The sequence below is a fragment of the Somniosus microcephalus genome, unplaced genomic scaffold (assembly GCF_052327205.1).
Source record: "Somniosus microcephalus isolate GS21.2 unplaced genomic scaffold, FLI_Smic_1.0 unresolved_chr2, whole genome shotgun sequence".
NCBI lineage: Eukaryota > Metazoa > Chordata > Chondrichthyes > Squaliformes > Somniosidae > Somniosus > Somniosus microcephalus.
Genome location: NW_028225180.1, coordinates 81,177,413 through 81,197,831, shown reverse-complemented (window position 1 = coordinate 81,197,831; position 20,419 = coordinate 81,177,413). Strand labels below are relative to the sequence as shown.

At 50.5% G+C, this 20,419-nt stretch overlaps 1 protein-coding gene across 4 annotated transcripts in view; it reads left to right on the top strand.

The window, feature by feature from the left end:
* Positions 1-17,856, top strand: part of LOC147092898 (vascular endothelial growth factor A-like) — a 46,276-nt gene extending 28,420 nt beyond the window's left edge. For 2 of the 4 annotated variants that reach the window (XM_085976190.1, XM_085976193.1), the window contains exons 6-9: positions 128-256; positions 14,570-14,638; positions 16,506-16,640; positions 16,986-17,856. In XM_085976190.1, coding sequence (XP_085832316.1) covers positions 128-256; positions 14,570-14,638; positions 16,506-16,640; positions 16,986-17,007 — 355 coding nt within the window. In that variant the 3' untranslated portion in view covers positions 17,008-17,856. The remainder of the gene's footprint in view (positions 1-127; positions 257-14,569; positions 14,639-16,505; positions 16,641-16,985) is intronic. The other 2 variants (XM_085976191.1, XM_085976192.1) reach the window with 2 other exon arrangements.
* Positions 17,857-20,419: the final 2,563 nt, after the last annotated feature.

Here is a 20,419-nt window from a genome sequence, read left to right as displayed (position 1 = left end):
TTCGTTGCTCGAGAGCAGCGAGTGTTTCCGCCTGTTTTTTTTCTCTGTTTTTAACCGCTTGGGCAAGAACCGGCCAACGCTCTGACCGCTGCTTTCCTCCCCTCTTCTGTTTGTTATCTTTCTACAGAAATCATTTGCCACAAACCTGTGTCCTCCAGCCGGGCCAGCGAACTAGCCGGGGCTGTGGGCTCTCTGCGCGATTCCCCTCGATACTGCTCCATGCTCGGCCCGCTGCGGGCGGCCTGCCACACACAGGGTGAGCCTCTTCTGTCTCCCTCCCTCCCTCCGACTCCTCCTTCCTCCACCTCCCTCCGACTCCTCCCCCTCCCTCCCTCCATCCCTCCCTCCATCCCTCCCTCCTCCACCACCCTCCGACTCCTCCCCAACTCTCCCTCCACCACAGTCTGACTCCTCCCCCTCTCCCTCCCTCCACCTCCCTCCGACTCCTCCCTCCTTCACCTCCCTCCGACTCCTCCCCCTCCCTCCCTCCATCCCTCCCTCCTCCACCACCCTCCGACTCCTCTCCAACTCTCCCTCCACCACAGTCTGACTCCTCCCCCTCTCCCTCCCTCCACCACCCTCTGACTACTCCCCTCTCTCTCCCAACCCCCCTTTCCCAAACCACCCCCTCTCCCAACCCCCCCCTCTCTCTCTCTCTCTCTCTCTCTCTCCCAGATGTATCCCAGGCTGCTGTGTGAGACAAGGGAGGCGATTGCAGGGGCTCTGACACAAATTTTCAAAACCTCTCTGGCCACAGGGGAGGTGCGAGAGGATTGGAGAACAGCTAATGTAGTACCATTATTCAAGAAGGGTAGTAGGGATAAACCAAGGAATTACAGGCCAGTGAGCCTAACATCAGTGGCAGGGAAGTTATTGGAAAAAATTCTGAGGGACAGAATTAGTCTCCACTTGGAGAGGCAATGATTAATCAAGGATAGTCGGCATGGCTTTGTTAGGGGGAGATCATGCCTAACCAATTTGATTCAATTTTTGCAAGGGGGTGACTAGGTGTGTGGATGAGGGTAGTGCAGTTGATGTAGTCTACATGGACTTCAGTAACGCTTTTGACAAAGTCCCGCATGGGAGATTGGTCAAGAATGTTAAGTATGTGTATTGTATTGAACAATTAACACAAAGACTTAAACGTATAACTCAAACAGGTCTTTACTGGTTGGAGGTAGGGACTATACGTAGGTCTTTACTTCATGCCCACAGGCGGGAACTGAGGGGAGATCAGTACCCACAGTACTATTTATACCCCTATGGCCAGGAGTGGTACTGCGTATCACTACGCCCTACAAGTAGTGCAGTCCTGTCCATAGGTTCAAAGTAGCACACATATTACATACACAACATTCCTCCCTTCTTAGCTTTACAGTCATCTCCCCATTTAACATAACGTAATAACATATATACATATATAACTTCAGGTTTACATAACAGAATAACATAGATACATAGATAACTTCATGTCAAAACAGATCACAGATTCAGTCTCTGCGGAAAACAGTTCACAGATTCAATCTCGGTGGTGTAGTCGGTTCACGTTGCTGGAGTGACTCATTCAATAGTCCCTCCATGGATTTAACAGTTTGAACTTCCGAACTGAATTGGCTCCTTTCGGAGGGACCACGTGTGTGAGATCTGGTAGAGGTAATAATGGTTCAGATGGGTCATCTTCTGTTTCGACTTTTCCTTTTCTGCTTCTTGGAGACTCTCTGGGCTCCACTGTCAGCTGCCAGCGCAGTTCCTCCTTCTCTTCCTCCTTTTTCCGTAGTAGAGCCACCTTCTCCCGATGTTCCGTAGACTTTCGGTGCTCCTCCATGATTTCTGTATGGTGGGAGTCGAAGTTACAAGTTGGGCAGGACAGGACATAGTAATATTCGGTGTCGTCCTGATCTAGGCCAGCGAGAGGGTCTTCTATTTCCTCCATACCCAGCTGGGCGTTAGCCAGCTTTTGTTCCAAGTCCAGACATCTTTCCTGAAGAGACTTCTTCATGCGTACCTCTTCATCCAGCTTTTTCTGGGCTTTCAGCAAGTCGTTTACTAATGACCTCATTTGAGATTTTACTACTTCAACTTCTTTTGGAGATTGATTGATCGGACTATTCAATCCCTCTACCGGAGCAGCTGTTTCAGCGGTCTGTTGTTCTACGTTGACGTGAGTCAGCGTACTTTTGGCATCCAAGGGCTGCTCTGTTGCAGTCATCTCAGTCTGTGTTGCCACCTCAGCTCTTCCAATAACCTTTGAGAGCTCCGAACCCCTTTCGTTTGAATATTGAAGTTCGTGTTCAAGTTTTTCCCATTTCAGAGTCCTGTCCTTCAGCATATGCAGGAGTTGGCTGACCGTTAACTCCTCTGACATCAGACGTTTTGTGTGCTCCTGCTCCATTTTCTCCATCAGCTGCTTCTGTTGTCTTTCCAGATTCTCCAACTCTATATCAAAGAACTCTTTCGTTGCATTCAACTCTTGCTCAAAACGGCGAAGCATTTGTTCTAATTGCTGTTGTAGTTTGAAATGGAGTTGAGTTCGAGCCCGGTGTCCCTCAGAAATGGGCACATCAGTAGACTTGCCAGACTCAGAATCCACAGTTAAACTATGTTGTTGTTGCTCAGTGGAATTCTGTGCTGAAACTTTGTCTTTTGCACCTGAGTTGGGCTTACCATCATCCGTTCCAGAGTCTGGGCCGACTATCTTCACCGAGTTCTCACTCGTTATTGTTTGTAGGAAATGCCAGTCCATATTCATTTTCCTAATCCACTCCCGTCCTAGTAGTGGAGAACCTCCTTCAGATATCACATATAAGTCCATTATTTGACTGTCTTCGCCCTTGTGGACCACTGCAACCTCTATTTTCCCGATGGGGTACACTCTTTGCCCCGTGTATGTTTTCAATATAATCCCCGTATCCTGTAGGGGAATATGTTGGAATAACTTTCCGTAATCTTTCTTATTTATGACCGTCAATGCCGATCCAGTGTCCAATTCCAGTTTTACTTGGACTCCTTCTATCTGAAGAGTGACCCAAATTGTCTGGAGGTCTGCACCCTTACCAGCGTTGAGTACTCTTAAGCTAGCCAGTTCATTACTGCTAGCGTCTGAATCGGACTCCTGTTCGGTCACCTTGTGTACCTTTGCGTATTTTCCTTGCGGTGACTTCTTGTTGCTGGTCTTCTTCCCTGACCTGCATACTCTAGCTATGTGTCCAAGCCTACCACAAGTTCTACATTCTTGGTTTTTAAACCAACACTGGTTCTGATCATGCGTTGTCTTTCCACAACGATAACATTTGCCAGAACTCACACCCAATTTGTGTGCACTGAGCTCCGGTGACCGTAGCTGCATTACTGCCGTGCCTCTCGCTGCGGCTTCGTGTGCTGCTGCCATAGTGACCGCCTTCTCAAGCGTCAGCTCATTCTCCTCGAGCAGTCGCTTTTGTGTATCCTGTTTAAATAAACCACACACAAATTTGTCTCGTAGTGCATCTGTCAGTCCCGTTCCAAACTGGCAATATTTCGCTAATTTACGCAATTCCAGCAAATATTCAGCATTGCTTTCATGCTGTAGCTGCCTTCTGTCGTAAAATTTAAATCGTTCCGCTAGCATCAGCGGCGTGGGGTTTAGATGATCTTTCAGGACAGTAACAATCTCATCGAACGTCTTATCCGCCGGTTCATCTGGTGATAACAGGTGTTTCAATTGCCCGTATGTCTTCGCACCCATTAAATTTAATAATGTTAGAGCTTTATCTTGGTCATGAATTTTATTGGCCTTACAATAATTTTTTACTCTTTCAACATATATGGCCCAATCTTCGAGGTCACTATCAAAGGTGCTAATATTCCCGTGTTTAGGCATTGTAGATTTGCAATTTCTCAGATTTTATTTTCTTTACTTGTTATCAAAGATGGCGGCTTCCCGCTCTTGCCGTCGTCCTCCGCCCACAAAATGGCGGTTTTCCCGCGCTTGGCGGTCTTCACCCGTCCCCCGACGCCGTCTCCCTTCAGCCCCCGAGTGCGGCCCTTATCTTCGCCGCGATCGATAGCCCGCGCTGTGCACCGCGGCTCTCGCACCTTGAGCTTCTGCAGCCGCCGCGCCTTTCAGTCCGAGTGCGGCCCTTATCTTTGGTCCCGATCGCTGGCCCACGCTGCGCCTCGCACTTGAAGCGGCTCCCGGCCTCTGGCTCACCCGCTCACGCGGCTCTTGCTCGCTCCCTCCCGGGCTCTGGCTTACCCGCTCGCGCGTTTCACCGCGGCTCTTATCAGGGATTGCGATCGCCCTTATCTTCTCCAACTTCCCCAGCCCTGTCTTTGCAGCCAACGCTGCACGGCTTACCCCACCACCTAGGTTGAACAAGGAAACTGCAGAAAGACTTCTGTCAGTCGCTGGAAGCTGTCAGGATGTTTGCTGCACTCCAGTGCTCAGTCGCTGATGGAGGCTTCAGAGTCCTAAAGCCTGTCGCTTCTAGTGGGGTGGTGATGTTTGAAACCTCTCTTCAACTGCCGCAGGGTAAGAACCTGACTCGTCGCCAGTGTTAAGTATGTGTATTGTATTGAACAATTAACACAAAGACTTAAACGTATAACTCAAACAGGTCTTTACTGGTTGGAGGTAGGGACTATACGTAGGTCTTTACTTCATGCCCACAGGCGGGAACTGAGGGGAGATCAGTACCCACAGTACTATTTATACCCCTATGGCCAGGAGTGGTACTGCGTATCACTACGCCCTACAAGTAGTGCAGTCCTGTCCATAGGTTCAAAGTAGCACACATATTACATACACAACAAAGAAGGTAAGAGCCCATGGGATCCAGGGCAATTTGGCACATTGGATCCAAAATTGGCTTAGTGGCAGGAGGCAGAGGGTGATGGTCGAAGGTTGTTTTTGTGACTGGAAGCCTGTGTCCAGTGGTGTACCGCAGGGATCGGTGCTGGGTCCTTTGCTGTTTGTAGTGTACATTAATGATTTAGATATGAATGTAGGAGGTATGATCAGTAAGTTCGCAGGTGACATGAAAATTGGTGGAGTGGTAAATAGCGAGGAGGGAAACCTTAGGCTACAGGACGATATAGACGGGTTGGTCAGATGGGCAGAACAGTGGCAAATGGAATTTAACCCTGAAAAGTGTGAGGTGATGCATTTTGGGAGGACTAACAAGGCAAGGGAATACACAATGAATGGTAGGACCCTAGGAAGGACAGAGGATCAGAGGGACCTTGGTGTGCAGGTACATAGATCCCCGAAGGCAACAGGACAGGTAGATAAGGTGGTTAAAAAGGCATATGGGATACTTGCCTTCATTAGCCGAGGCATAGAATATAAGAGCAGGGGGGTTATGATGGAGCTGTACAAAACGCTAGTTAGGCCACAGCTGGAATACTGTGTGCAGTTCTGGTCGCCACACTATAGGAAGGATTGCATTGGAGAGGGTGCAGAGGAGATTCACCAGGATGTTACCTGAGCTGGAGCATTTCAGCTATGAAGAGACACTGGATAGACTGCAGAGGGCGAACCTGATTGAGGTGTACAAAATTATGAAGGGCATAGATAGGGTAGATAGAAAGGAACTTTTCCCCTTAGTAGAGGGGTCAAGGTAAGGGGCAGGAGGTTTAGAGGGGATTTGAGGAAAAACTTTTTCACCCAGAGGGTGGTTGGAATCTGGAACTCACTGCCTGAAAGGGTGGTAGAGGCAGGAACCCTCACAACATTCAAGAAGCATTTAGATGAGCACTTGAAACGCCACAGCATACAAGGCTACGGACCAAGTGCTGGAAAATGGGATTAGATTAGACACGGCTTGATGGCCGGCGCGGACACGATGGGCCGAAGTGCCTCTTTCTGTGATGTATAACTCTATGACTCTATCACTCCCTCCCCTCTCCTTTCCCCCCCACCCCTTCTCTCTCTCTCTCTCTCTCTCTCTCTCTCTCTCTCTTCTCCCTAACCCCGGGGGTCACTGGGCAGTGATCAGGAGCAGGAACCCTGGCTGATTCTCCCCTCTCCCTAACCCAGGCGGTCACTGGGCAGTGATCAGGAGCAGGAACCCTGGCTGATTCTCCCCTCTCTCTCTAACCCCGGGGTCACTGGGCAGTGATCAGGAGCAGGAACCCTGGCTGATTCTCCCCTCTCCCTAACCCCGGGGTCACTGGGCCGTGATCAGTAGCAGGAACCCTGGCTGATTCTCCCCTCTCTCTAACCCAGGGTATTATGTCCGTGTATAATTGAGACACGGACTGCAGGAGTTGGTTATAACAGGTCTTTACTGAGTGGAGACAACCTGGAACTACTATGCAAAAGTTACTACACAGACTTATATACAGGGGTGGGCACTACTGGTACTGCAGTATACAGGGGCTGCAGAATATAGTTCCTTCTGCAAAGTACATACACTACAATTCCTCCCCTTTTAGCTAAACAGTACATAACATTCGATTAATAATTAAATAACATATTTACAATTACAGTTGCTAGGTACATTAGTTGAAGTTAAGCAATTATAAGTTCAGTCTTTGAGGACATAAGAACATAAGAAATAGGAGCAGGAGTCGGCCAATCGGCCCCTCGAGCCTGCTCCGCCATTCAATAAGATCATGGCTGATCTGATCCTAACCGCCAATCTACTATCACAGAACCATCTCCTGAATCTAACAGAATTAGACACATGAAATAGGAGCAGGATCAGGCTACACGGCCCCTGGGCCCGCTCCGCTACCCACAGGGCCATGACCGATCCAGACCTAGACTCATGTCCAAATTTCTGCCCGCTCCCCGTAACCCTTAATTCCCTTTACTTCTAGGAAACTGTCTATTTCTGTTTTAAATTTATGTAATGATGTAGCTTCTACAGCTTTTTGGGGCAGCATATTCCATGGACCTACCACCCTCTGAGTGAAGTAGTTCCTCCTCATCTCAGTTTTGAAAGAGCAGCCCCTTATTCTAAGACTATGCCCCCTAGTTCTAGTTTCACCCATCATCGGGAACATCCTCCCCGCATCCACTCGATCCAACCCCTTCACAATCTTATATGTTTCAATAAGATCGCCTCTCATTCTTCTGAACTCCAATGAGTAGAGTCCCAATCTACTCAACCTCTCCTCATATGTCCATCCCCTCATCCCCGGGATTAACCGAGTGAACCTTCTTTGTACTGACTCGAGAGCAAGTATGTCCTTTCTTAAGTATGGACACCAAAACTGTACGCAGTATTCCAGGTGCGGTCTCACCAATACCTTGTACAACTGAAGCAATACCTCCCTATTTTTATATTCTATCCCCCTAGCAATGAAAGCCAACATTCCATTGGCCTTCTTAATCACTTGCTGCACCTGCATACTAACCTTTTGAGTTTCGTGCACCAGGACCCCCAGATCCCTTTGTACTTCAGTAGTTTCCAGTTTCTTGCCATTAAGATAATAACTTGCTCTACGATTTTTCCTGCCAAAGTGCATAACCTCACACTTTCCAGTATTGTATTCCATCTGCCAAATCTCTGCCCACTTACTTAGCCTGTCTATGTCCCCTTGCAGGTTTTTTATGTCCTCCTCACTCACTACTTTCCCTCCCATCTTAGTATCATCTGCAAACTTTGATATGTTACACTCGGTCCCCTCCTCCAAATCGTTAATATAGATTGTAAAGAGTTGGGGACCCAGCACCGACCCCTGCGGAACACCACTAGTTACTGATTGCCAGTCCGAGAATGAACCATTTATCCCAACTCTCTGCCTTCTGTTAGATAGCCAATCTTCTATCCATGCCAGAATATTACCCCCAATCCTGTGATTTTTTATCTTAAGCAATAATCTTTTGTGTGGCACCTTGTCAAATGCCTTTTGGAAGTCTAAATACACTACGTCCACTGGTTCCCCTTTATCCACCCTATATGTTACTTCCTCAAAGAACCCCAGCAAATTTGTCAAACATGACTTCCCCTTCATAAAACCATGCTGACTTTGTCCTATTAAATTATGATTATCCAAATGTCCTGTTACTGTCTCCTTAATAATGGACTCCAAAATTTTACCTACCACAGATGTTAGGCTAACCGGTCTATAGTTTCCAGCCTTCTGTCTACTGCCCTTTTTAAATAAGGGTGTTACATTAGCAGTTTTCCAGTCTGCCGGGACCATTGCTGAGTCCAGGGAGTTTTGGAAAATAATCACCAATGCATCCACAATCCCTACCGCCACTTCCCTCAAGACCCTAGGATGTAAGCCATCGGGTCCAGGTGATTTATCCGCCTTGAGTCCCATTATTTTACCGAGTACCACTTCCTTAGTGATTTTGATCGTGTTTAGCTCCTCCCCCCCCCCTTTAGCCCCCTGTTTGTCCAGTGTTGGGATATTCTTAGTGTCTTCTACTGTAAAGACTGATATAAAATATTCATTCAGTGTTTTTGCCATCTCCATATTTCCCACCATTAATTTCCCTCTAAGGGACCAACATTTACTTTAGCCACCCTTTTTCTTTTTATATAACTATAAAAACTCTTACTATCTGTTTTTATATTTTTTGCTAATTTACTTTCATAATCTATCTTCCCTTTCTTAATCAATCTTTTTGTTATTTTTTGCTGTCTTTTAAAGTTTTCCCAATCCTCTATCCTCCCACTAGATTTGGCTACCTTATATGCCCTTGTTTTTAGTCGAATACTATCCTTAATTTCTTTACTTAGCCACGGATGGCTGTCTTTTCTTTTACACCCTTTTCTTCTCAGTGGAATATATTTTTTTTTGGAAGTTGTAAAATAACTCCTTAAATGTACACCACTGATCATGTATCGTCTTACCCTTTAATCTATTTTCCCAATCCACTCTACTCAATTCCGCTCTCATACCTTCATAGTCTCCTTTATTCAAGCTTAGCACACTTGTTTGAGATCCAACCTTCTCACCCTATTGGAAGCAGACGAACCAAACAACGACGTTGATCCCGAATCAACTTTGCCAGAAGAACCTGATACCCCAAAGAGGCTTCCTGATTCTGTCTGGATAACGCCTCTTTGGGGTATCAGGTTCTTCTGGCAAAGTTGATTCGGGATCAACGTCGTTGTTTGGTTCGTCTGCTTCCAATATCACCGATTCTGAGGTAGATGCAATTGGTACTTCGGGTTCATCACCAGGTGTATCGGATCGTGGTGTGGAATTGACGTTTTCCAGTGACTCTAGAATCTGGTCAGCATGGCGTCTTACAATGCTCTCTCCAACGTCCACGGTATACATTAGAGGTCCTTGCCGTGTACAGATCGTTCCTGGCTGCCATTTCTCTGTGCGGTAGTCCCGGGCCAAAACTGGTTGACCTATCTTAAAACTCCTGGTCGGCCTTTCATTCATATTCTGAAACTGCCTGTTCTCCACATCTCTTCTGATGTTTGGCTTAACCAAATCCAAGCGGCATCGTAGTCTTCGATTGAAGAACATCATGGCTGGAGTTTGGTTGGTAACCGCATGTGTCGCATTCCGGTAGGCAAACAATAAGTTATCCACCTTGTGTTGTAGGGGTATGTCTTCATTACACATTGCCTTGATAGCCTTCTTGAATGTTTGAACGAACCTCTCAGCCAATCCATTGGTGGCTGGATGATATGGGGCAGATGTGTAATGCTTAACACCATTGTTCTTTAAGAACCTCCGGAACTCTTCAGACACAAACTGTGGTCCATTGTCGGAGCAAATCTGTTCAGGCAGCCCATTTCTGGCGAATATGGTTCGTAAGACTGTGATAGTTTTTTCTGTGGTGGCTGAGGACATTTTTATTACCTCTGGCCACTTTGAATGTGCATCCACCGCAATTAAAAACATCGAGTCCATAAATGGACCCTTTGCCATGGAGATGAGGGCCACTCCCATGGATGTAGAGGGGCTTGTGGTGGGGCGTTTTGGACCTTCTGGCATCCTGTACAGCTCTTGGTCATCTCTTCGATTTCTCTATCGATTCCCGGCCACCACACAAACGCTCTGGCTAAGTTCTTCATTTTTACCCCTCCCAGATGACCCTCATGAAGCTCATTGAGCACTCTATCCTTCAATTTGGGTGGAATTACTACTCTGGATCCACACATCAAGGTTCCTCTGCACACTGACAGCTGTTCTCTTCTCGGTGAGAATGCTGGCAGCAGTGGTTCGCCATGTGCTGGCCATCCCTTCACCGTTAAATCATAGACCCAGGAGAGTGTCGGGTCATTTCGTGTTTCCTTTTCTATGTTTGCATTCGTCACAGGGAGACATTCGACTATGGTCGAGTGGAATATCTCCACTGGATCCACTGCAGGTGCTTCTTCCACCGTCGGCAACGGTAGGCGCAACAACCCATCAGCATTCCCATGCTGTTTAGTTCCTTTGTACTCGATGTCATATTGGTGTGCCCCTAGGAAAAGGGACCACCTCTGTAGCCGTTGTGCTGTCATTATCGGGACGCCCTTCTGAGGGTTGAAAATGGAGACAAGAGGTTGATGATCAGTTAGTAGAGTAAATTTCTGACCGTGCAGGTAGTGATTGAACTTCTTCACCCCCCACACCAGGCTGAGGGCCTCTCTGTCAATCTGGGCGTAGTTACGCTCGGCTGAAGTTAACGAGCGTGACGCAAAAGCTATCGGCCTCTCTGAACCATCAAGGAATTTATGTGACAGTACCGCTCCAATGCCGTAAGGAGACGCATCACACGCCAGTCTTATCGGTAGTGATGGGTTGTAGTGAGCCAATACTTCTCTTGAAGTGATTAGATCCTTACTCTTCTGAAAGGCCCGCTTACATTCATCGCTCCATTTCCATGCTACTCCCGTTTGTAGTAGGGCGTTCAGTGGGTGCAGAATTGTGGACAAATTCGGCAAAAACTTATGGTAGTAATTCACCAATCCAAGGAATGACCTCAGTTGCGACACATTTTCAGGCGCTGGAGCCTTAACTACCGCTTCAATTTTGTCAGGGGACTTATGTAACCCCTCTTCATCAATCACGTGGCCACAATACGATATCTGTTTCTTAAAAAACTCGCACTTGGGGCGATTGGCTCGTAGCCCATGTTCCCTTAGTCTAGTGAGCACCTGCTCTAGGTTGGCAAGGTGTTCACTGTCATCTTCACCTGTCACTAGGATGTCGTCCAAGTAACACTGAGTCCCCGGAATCCCTTGCAGGACTTGTTCCATCGCTCTTTGCCATATCGCCGGAGCTGATGCTACTCCGAATACCAGTCGATTATACTGGTAAAGACCTTTGTGAGTGTTTATCGTGAGATACTTCCTAGAGGATTCTTCAACCTCCATCTGCAAATATGCTTGTGCTAGGTCAATTTTTGTAAAACGCTTCCCTCCAGATAGTGAGGCGAAAATATCTTCTATCCTCGGAAGAGGATATTGTACTGTGTGAAGGACTGGGTTCACCGTCACCTTGAAGTCCCCACAGATGCGAACCTTCCTTGGCTCCTCAGACTTATTGTTTAACGTTTTCTTCATGACAGGAACGATGGGTGTCGCCCACTCGCTCCACTCTACCTTAGATAACATGCCTGCATTCTCCAGATTCTCCAGCTCTGCCTCGACGGCTGGGCGAATTGCATATGGTACCGGCCTTGCTTTGAAAAACTTGGGAATTGCATTCTCTTCTATTTTTATCGAGGCGGTTACGCCTTTAAGAGTTCCCAGTTCTTGTTGAAATACCTCTTTGGCGTTAGCTAAGATTGTTGACAATCGTCCAGGAGTGACGTCGTCATCCATTTTACCAGCCACCATCAGTGCCTGAATGGAGTGCCAGTCTAAACTTATCTTTCTGATCCATTCACGTCCCAATAACGGTGGTCCACCATCTTGCAGTATGTACAGATACAATTTCTGTATTTCCTTGCCGTTGTATTCGACAGGCACCCTTATTTTTCCTCTGGGGTATACTTTTTGCCCCGTATACGTCTTCAAGACAATGGATGTCTCTTTCAAGGGTATGTGTGAGAATAGCCGCTCGTAGTCTCGTCGATTCATGACGGTCAGAGCTGATCCTGTATCCAATTCCATTTTGCCTTGGGACCCTGCTATCGTGAGGGTGACCCAAATGGTTCGGTGATCCTCTTTTGCGATTCCGTTGTGAAGTTTGAGACAGCTTAGTCTCTTGTTCCCGGATTCACTATCGCTCATCTGGTCTTCGGAACTACTGTCCGTCATCTTTTGTACTTTCCTGTACTGTTCCTTAGTAGCCTTTTTGTTGTCGTTAGTCTTCTTCCCAGACCTGCAAACTCGTGCAATGTGTCCCATCTTTCCGCATTGCCTGCATATTTTGTCCTTGGACCAGCAGTCCTTCTGGTCATGGGTTGTTCTGCCACAGCGATAACATTTTTCAAATCCCCGTGTCATTTCGTGGGTGCCGTATTCCTGTGGCTTTTGCTGTATTTCCGCAGCTCCCCTTGCTGCTGCTTCGTACGATACTGCCACGCTGAAAGCCTTGTCTAGCGTCAGCTCTTTCTCTGAGAGTAACCTCTTCTGGGTTCCTTCACTCGGGAGTCCACAGACAAATTTGTCCCATAGGGTATCTGCCAGTCCTGCTCCGAACTGGCAGTGCTTTGATAGCTTGCGTAGTTCCGTAAGGTAATCAGCATTGCTCTCATCTTCATGCTGATTTCTCCTGTGGAATTTAAATCTTTCTGCTATCAGCAGCAGTGTAGGATTTAGGTGTTCCTGCAGGACATCAACAATTTCGTTAAAACTCTTCGCCTTCGGTTTGGCTGGAGTAATCAGGTTCCGCAATAGGCCGTACGTTCTTGCGCCCATTAAGTTTAGTAGTACCGATGCCTTTTTCTCATCGGCTACTTCGTTTGCCTCGCAATATACCTCGACTCTTTCCACATACGCGGTCCAGTCTTCTATTGCATTATCGAAGGCAGTGATATTGCCAGTCTTCGGCATCTTGGAAATCTAAGATGGCGCCTCCCGCGCTTTGCCTTCTTCCCCAATTTAACAAAATGGCGCCTCCCGCGCTTTGCCTTCTTCCCCGCTGGATTAAGATGGCGCCTCCCGCGCTTTGTCTTCTCCGCTGCTGCTAGCGCTGTTGCTGGCGTTTTATGCCTTGATGGCGACGCCCTATGGTCTTCGCGCACTTCCCCCTGCGCTGCTGCTAACGCCGCTCTCCGCGGTTCCCGTGGCAAACTGCAGCTCCTCGCGGCTTTCTGCGCTTCTAATTTTTATTATTTCCCCGTCGTCGGAGCAACCCTGCGGGACACTTGCCTCCCTCTTCTCGGGTCTGTACGCTGCCCGGCTTCGTAGCACCGCGCCGTGTGCTCCACCCTCTCCTCCTCTTCCCGACAACGCTGCTCGGCCCCGTTGAAAAGCCACCCGATCGAGCTCTAGACCGCCGCAGCCCAGGAAGGATCAGTGTACTACCTGCCACCAGCCCGATTAGCTGAAACACCATCGACTGGATAACCAAGCCCCGCTCTCGACAGCCTCTCCTGCAAATCTTCAACTCCGATGAATCAGAGGCGGATGCCCACGGTCGACGCCCGTTTCTTCTGTTCGTTTATTTATTTTTTTCTTCCTTCTGGCCTCGACCGCTGATAACTTCGCTTCAGGGATGGATCCCCATGAGGTGGTGCAGACTGTAGGTAAGTTCGGATCTGCTCGTCGCCAGTATTATGTCCGTGTATAATTGAGACACGGACTGCAGGAGTTGGTTATAACAGGTCTTTACTGAGTGGAGACAACCTGGAACTACTATGCAAAAGTTACTACACAGGCTTATATACAGGGGTGGTCACTACTGGTACTGCAGTATACAGGGGCTGCAGAATATAGTTCCTTCTGCAAAGTACATACACTACACAGGGGGTCACTGGGCAGTGATCAGGAGCAGGAACCCTGGCTGATTCTCCCCTCTCTCTAACCCAGGGGGTCACTGGGCCGTGATCAGGAGCAGGAACCCTGGCTGATTCTCTGCTCTGGAAAGACTCCCATTTCTCCAGCGCCTTTCACAACCACCGGACGTCCCAAAGCGCTTTACAGCCAATGAAGTACTTTTTGAAGTGTAGACACTGTTGTAATGTGGGAAACGCGGCAGCCAATTTGCGCACAGCAAGCTCCCACAAACAGCAATATGATGAGGAGCAGATCATCTGTTTTTTAAGCTGTTGGGTGAGGGATAAATATTGGCCCAGGATGCAGGGGAGAACTCCCCCTGTTCTCTTTAGTTGGCCTAGCAGGAAGAGGCATGACTCGATCTAGTTACGAGTAGTGAACTGGCCTAAGTAGATGAGTTAACTGTGGGGCTCTGTCCCACACCGGGTTGGAGCAGCTGGCTCGGTGCAGGCTGGGGATGAAGCCTGGGCCTTTCTGCTCTGTGTGTGCGCGAGGCTCAGTCCCTCGCACCGAGCACTGAGTTCACCCACAGAGCTCCGGGGAGCACCTGAAGCTGTCGACATAATCTCCAAGCAATACTGTTGGCATTACCTTTCCAGCCTGGCATTTCGAGGATTGCATTCCGATTCACGATTCCCCCCCAGTATTGGGAACGCGAGATATCCGGGTCTCTCCCGCACTGATCCCGGTCCCCGACCAATCCAAGTGCTGGAGTTCTTGTATTTTTCTTGCAGACCAGCGCCGCCCAGGCAAAAGGCAGAGAGAGGACACCGGAAAAAGCCAAGCAGAGCGCCCGCTCGCCTGTACGTGTGTCTGTAATGGGCTGGAAACTATCGGCCTGCTCCCCTCTCTCTTGCTCTCCTCTCGCTCTCTCGCTCTCTCTCTCTCTCTCTCTCCCCCCCTCCCCTTACATTGATGTGGAGATGCAGGTGTTGGACTGGGGTGGACAAATGTAGGAAGTCACACGACTTCACCTGACGAAGGAGCAGCGCTCCGAAAGCTTGTGATTTCAAATAAAGCTGTTTGACTATAACCTGGTGGTGTGTGACTTCCTACATTTGTTCCCCTACATTGACATCGCTTAACTAGCCAGTCACATCAGTGATAGCATGCAACCTTTGCTGGTTTGAGGAACAGACTGTGGTGAGCGGGGCTAATGCTGGAGTTTACACTCGGCTGGGTTTGTCTGTCTCTCTCTTCCTCCCTCCCTCTCTCTCACTCTCGGTGATTAACAGACTCTCCAGTATCCTCTGACGTGTTCAGTTTATGTTCCCGAAATGCTTTGGGTTTATTGAATCCTGGTGGGTCTCATTGGATTAATGGTGGTGCTGAGCCCCACACACACACACACCCGCAGAGCAGGAAAGGCCCAGGCTCCAGCCCCGGCCTGTGCTGAGTTTGCTCATTCCCCCACTCCTAGACCAGCAGTTGGGGCTGCAATTGGCTCCATCCACCCTGGCCAGGGTCCCGCTCCTCGGTCGCCATCCTGTTAACCCCATGTGTGCGCACTGGAGGCTGTGATGCCACCCCCGGCCGACCAGCCCGTGCTTCCTGACTTCACCCCCCCCACCCCCCGAACGGCCTGGCTCTAATTTTAAGCTAATGCCCCCATGTTGTGGACTCCAGATTGTGTCCACACGGGGTTAATTCTGGAACGCTCCATTTCATTCCAAACTTTCCCCTTTAAGTGGCGCCGGGCTCATAGGGGGGCGGCTGGGAGATAAGACGAGACGAGACGAGATGCTCGCTGCCTCTCGTGCCCATGAAGAGCGCTTTGTTTGGCGATGTGCTCAGCAATGCCGGGTTATGGAAACACCAACTCCCCCCCCTTCCCCCCCCACCGGCCGAGACAGACAGGGAAGTGTCTGCGGTTCGTGCCCTCCCCGTCTCCGTGAGAATGGAACAGGCCCATCATTGTTCACCGTGTGTGATCGGACCAACCATCTCACTTGGGGGTGTGGGGACCAACCATCTCACTTGAGGGGGTGTGGGGGGCCAACCATCTCATATGGGGGGGGGGTGTAGGGGCCCAACCATCTCACTTGTTTGGGGGGGGGGGTGTAGGGGGCCCAACCATCTCACTTGTGGGGGGGGGGTGTAGGGGCCCAACCATCTCACTGGGGGGGGGTGGGGGGCCTGACCATCTCACTGTGGGGGCCCAACCATCTCACTTGGGGGGGTGTGGGGGGCCCGACCATCTCACTGGGGGGGTGTGGGGACCCAACCATCTCACTGGGGAGTGTGGGGGCCAACCATCTCACTTGGGGGGGTGTGGGGGCCAACCATCTCACTGGGGGGGTGTGAGGACCCAACCATCTCACTGGGGGGGGTGTGGGGACCCAACCATCTCACTGGGGGGGTGTGGGGACCCAACCATCTCACTGGGGGGTGTGGGGGCCAACCATCTCACTTGGGGGGGTGTGGGGGGCCCGACCATCTCACTGGGGGGGGGGTGGGGGCCCAACCATCTCGCCGGGAGGGGGTGCTCACCAGAGGTTGGGGTTGGAGAGGCGTTTGTTTGAGTTCAGTGTCCCAGTCAGCTGTCCATCTCCCTCCTTGCCGCACGGGCCCGGCTTCCCAACGAGAACAAGAGTGAACGTGTCCCTTCCCCGCCTCGCACAGTCTGCAATCCACTGCCTCATCTCACCTCTCTCTCTCGTTTTTATTCAGGAATCGCTGCAACCCCTGTTCAAAGAGGAAGCGGCACGGCTTCGAGCAGAACGTGCAAACCTGCGAGTGCAAGTGTCGACTGACCCACCGCAAGTGCCGGGACAGAGGGCAGGAATTGAACGAGCACACGTGCAGGTGGGTGCTGGGGGGTTAAAGGGCGGGGCGTTAAAGGGGCGCTATGGGGGTTAAAGGGAGCACTGAGGGGCTGAAGGGGGCGTGGGGGTTAAAGGGGGGGTTCATGGGGTGCTGGGGGGGTTAAAGGGGGTGCTGCGGGGGTTAAAGGGCACGGGGGTTAAAGGGAGAACAGGTGTTCAGGGGGTGCCTGGGTTAATGGGGCCTAGGAGGGGTCGTCGGAAGCCCATGACCCACAACCCAGTGTCCCGGGGTTCACCAAGGACTCCCCCCCCCCCCCCCCCCCACCCCAACCACCCCGATCACCAGGATCGGTTAACTGGAGTCTTCCTGTTCTTCCTCTTCCAGGTGCGAGAAGCAGAGACGATGATTTCGACGGGGAGGCCACCCGCTCTGGACTCTTTGACTCCCGCGATGGAGAGGGGGATGCGGGGGGGGTGGGGGACGGACGGTGCCGGGCCACAGAATGAGACTGAACCGCCGTGTGTCTGAATCGCCAGACCCCCGCTCAACAAACTCTGTGAGCCCTTCCCTCTCTCGCTCGCTCGCTCTCTGCTCGCCGGCCTATTACGGGAAACCCCACTGTGAAATAAATTAATATGCGGTCCTCCTTGGGACTCGGCCGCTGTTTAAAAAAAAAAGTTCTACCAGCCAGCTACTATTTTTTTTTTAACATCCCGGGGCAAATGATCAGCGTCGTCCTCGTAGAAACACAAATCCCGGCGGCAGCGTGGAATCTGATTCATCGACGGCGACATGTTGGCTCTCGAAGGACATCTAACAGCAGGATGAACGAGAGCCCCAAGGCCGAGTGGTCGGTAACAGGAGGCCAATGGGGTTGAGGACCTCCCCCTCTGCCGGTTATCAAGGAGGCTACAAGACGGCCCCATTGACGAGCTCTTTTACTTTTTGGAGATGTTCAGCGGCGCAAAGATTTAATTTGGCTGACCCGATGATTCCGCCAATTTCAAGGGCCTTAATCCCAAGGACGCGCCTGATGGGAATCTACAATATCCTGCACACGCTCTAACTCTTCACCACAAGACATTAAGCTACATTAACAGAGGTGGACTGGACCAGAAATGTCCTTTTTGTATTGCAATATTAACCAGCAGGGACCCTCTCTTGCCAAGTTATACCGTTCACTATATCGGTAGCATAGTGTTTACTGTAAATTGTCGAGTTGTTACAATGTCTTATTTAAACGTTGTTTATTGTATTCGTTAAGCTTCTTAATTTAATATTTACTAAAGTGACTGCCCTCTCCGAGATCATCCCCCCCTCATCATTCCACAAACTATCCACCCTCCGTTTTCCAACTCCTTCCCCCGTTCCCAAGGCCCTCGTGCCTGCGTATTACCTCCCCAACCCCACCTACCCAATCTCGCTACCCCACCTACGTGCCCACTATATCGCTATATCCCCCAACTCTCTCAACCACACCTACCCACCTTCTCCCCATATCTCTCGCGATTCCAGCCTTCTCCCCATATCTCTCCCGATCCCACCTTCTCCCCATATATCTCTCGCGATCCCACCTTCTCCCCATATCTCTCGCGATTCCAGCCTTCTCCCCATATCTCTCGCGATCCCACCTTCTCCCCATATCTCTCGCGATTCCAGCCTTCTCCCCATATCTCTCCCGATCCCACCTTCTCCCCATATATCTCTCCCGATCCCACCTTCTCCCCATATCTCTCGCGATTCCAGCCTTCTCCCCATATCTCTCCCGATCCCACCTTCTCCCCATATATCTCTCCCGATCCCACCTTCTCCCCATATATCTCTCCCGATCCCACCTTCTCCCCATATCTCTCCCGATCCCACCTTCTCCCCATATATCTCTCCCGATCCCACCTTCTCCCCATATATCTCTCCCGATCCCACCTTCTCCCCATATCTCTCGCGATTCCAGCCTTCTCCCCATATCTCTCCCGATCCCACCTTCTCCCCGTATCTCTCGCGATTCCAGCCTTCTCCCCATATCTCTCGCGATCCCACCTTCTCCCCATATCTCTCCGATCCCACCTTCTCCCCATATCTCTCGCGATTCCAGCCTTCTCCCCATATCTCTCCCGATCCCACCTTCTCCCCATATCTCTCGCGATCCCACCTTCTCCCCATATCTCTCCCGATCCCACCTTCTCCCCATATCTCTCGCGATTCCAGCCTTCTCCCCATATCTCTCCCGATCCCACCTTCTCCCCATATCTCTCGCGATTCCCACCTTCTCCCCATATCTCTCCCGATCCCACCTTCTCCCCATATCTCTTGCGATCCCACCTTTTCCCCGTATCTCTCCGATCCCACCTTCTTCCCGTATCTCTCGCGATTCCCACCTTCTCCCCGTATCTCTCGCGATTCCCACCTTCTCCCCGTATCTCTCCGATCCCACCTTCTTCCCGTAACTCTCGCGATCCCACCTTCTCCCCGTATCTCTCCGATCCCACCTTCTTCCCGTATCTCTCGCGATCCCACCTTCTCCCCGTATCTCTCCGATCCCACCTTCTTCCCGTATCTCTCGCGATCCCACCTTCTCCCCGTATCTCTCCGATCCCACCTTCTTCCCGTACCTCTCCCGATCCCACCTTCTCCCCGTATCTCTCGCGATCCCACCTTCTCCCCGTATCTCTCCGATCCCACCTTCTCCCCGTATCTCTCCGATCCCACCTTCTCCCCGTATCTCTCGCGATTCCCACCTTCTCCCCATATCTCTCCCGATCCCACCTTCTCCCCATATCTCTCGCGATCCCACCTTCTCCCCATATCCTGTAACTCAGCGGGGTGGGGGGAGACTCAAAACTGTTGAACTCCAACCTTCAACCCGCTATTGCTGTTGGGCTGTAAAATGGTGCACAGCCATTTGGCCCATCATGCCTGTGCCGGCTCTTTGAAAGAGCTCGCCCATTAATCCCACTCCCCCTCTGCTCTCTCCCCAATAGCCCTGCAAATCTTTCCCGTTCAAATATTTATCCAATTCCCTTCTGAAAGTTACTATTGAATCTGATTCCACCGCCCTTTCAGGCAGCGCGTTCCAGATCACAACAACTCGCTGCGTAAAAACATTCTCCTCATCTCCCCCTCTGGTTCTTTTACCGATTATCTTCAATCTGTGTCCTCTGGTTACCGACCCTCCTGCCACTGGAAACACTTTCTCCTTATTTACTCTATTAAAACCCCTCATGATTTTGAACGCCTCTATTAAATCTTCCCTTAACCTTCTCTGCTCCAAGGAGAACAATCCCAGCTTCTCCACTCTCTCCACATCCCTCATCCCCCGGGACCATTCTAGTAAATCTCCTCCGCACCCTCTCCCAAGGCCTTGACATCCTTCCTAAAGTGCGGGACCCAGAATTGGACACACATTGCTTGCAATGGCTTAATTTAAAATTCTCATCCTTTTCAAATACCTCACCCACCACCCCCGCCCCCCTCGTTCTCTGTACCCTCCTCCAGCCCTCGGGATCATTGTATTCCTCCAATTCTGGCCTCTCGCGCATCCCCCAATTTTCATCGCCCCGCCATTGGCGGCCGTGCCTTCAGCTGTCTAGTCTACAAGTCGTGTAGCAGTCCTTTTGATTCTCTCTCTCTCTCTCTCGCCGTTTCCGTTCAGGTTTTTGACATAAACCGTCTCCCCTCCCTGACCCGGTACTGGGAGCGTGAAAATGGGTCAAAGTTCAAGGTGCGCCGGGTTGGCGCTGCCCAGGCAGGCGCTGGCTGTGGGTCGAGGGCACACAGCGGAGAGGGGAGCCGGGGGGTGGGGGGGCACACTGGATGCCGTT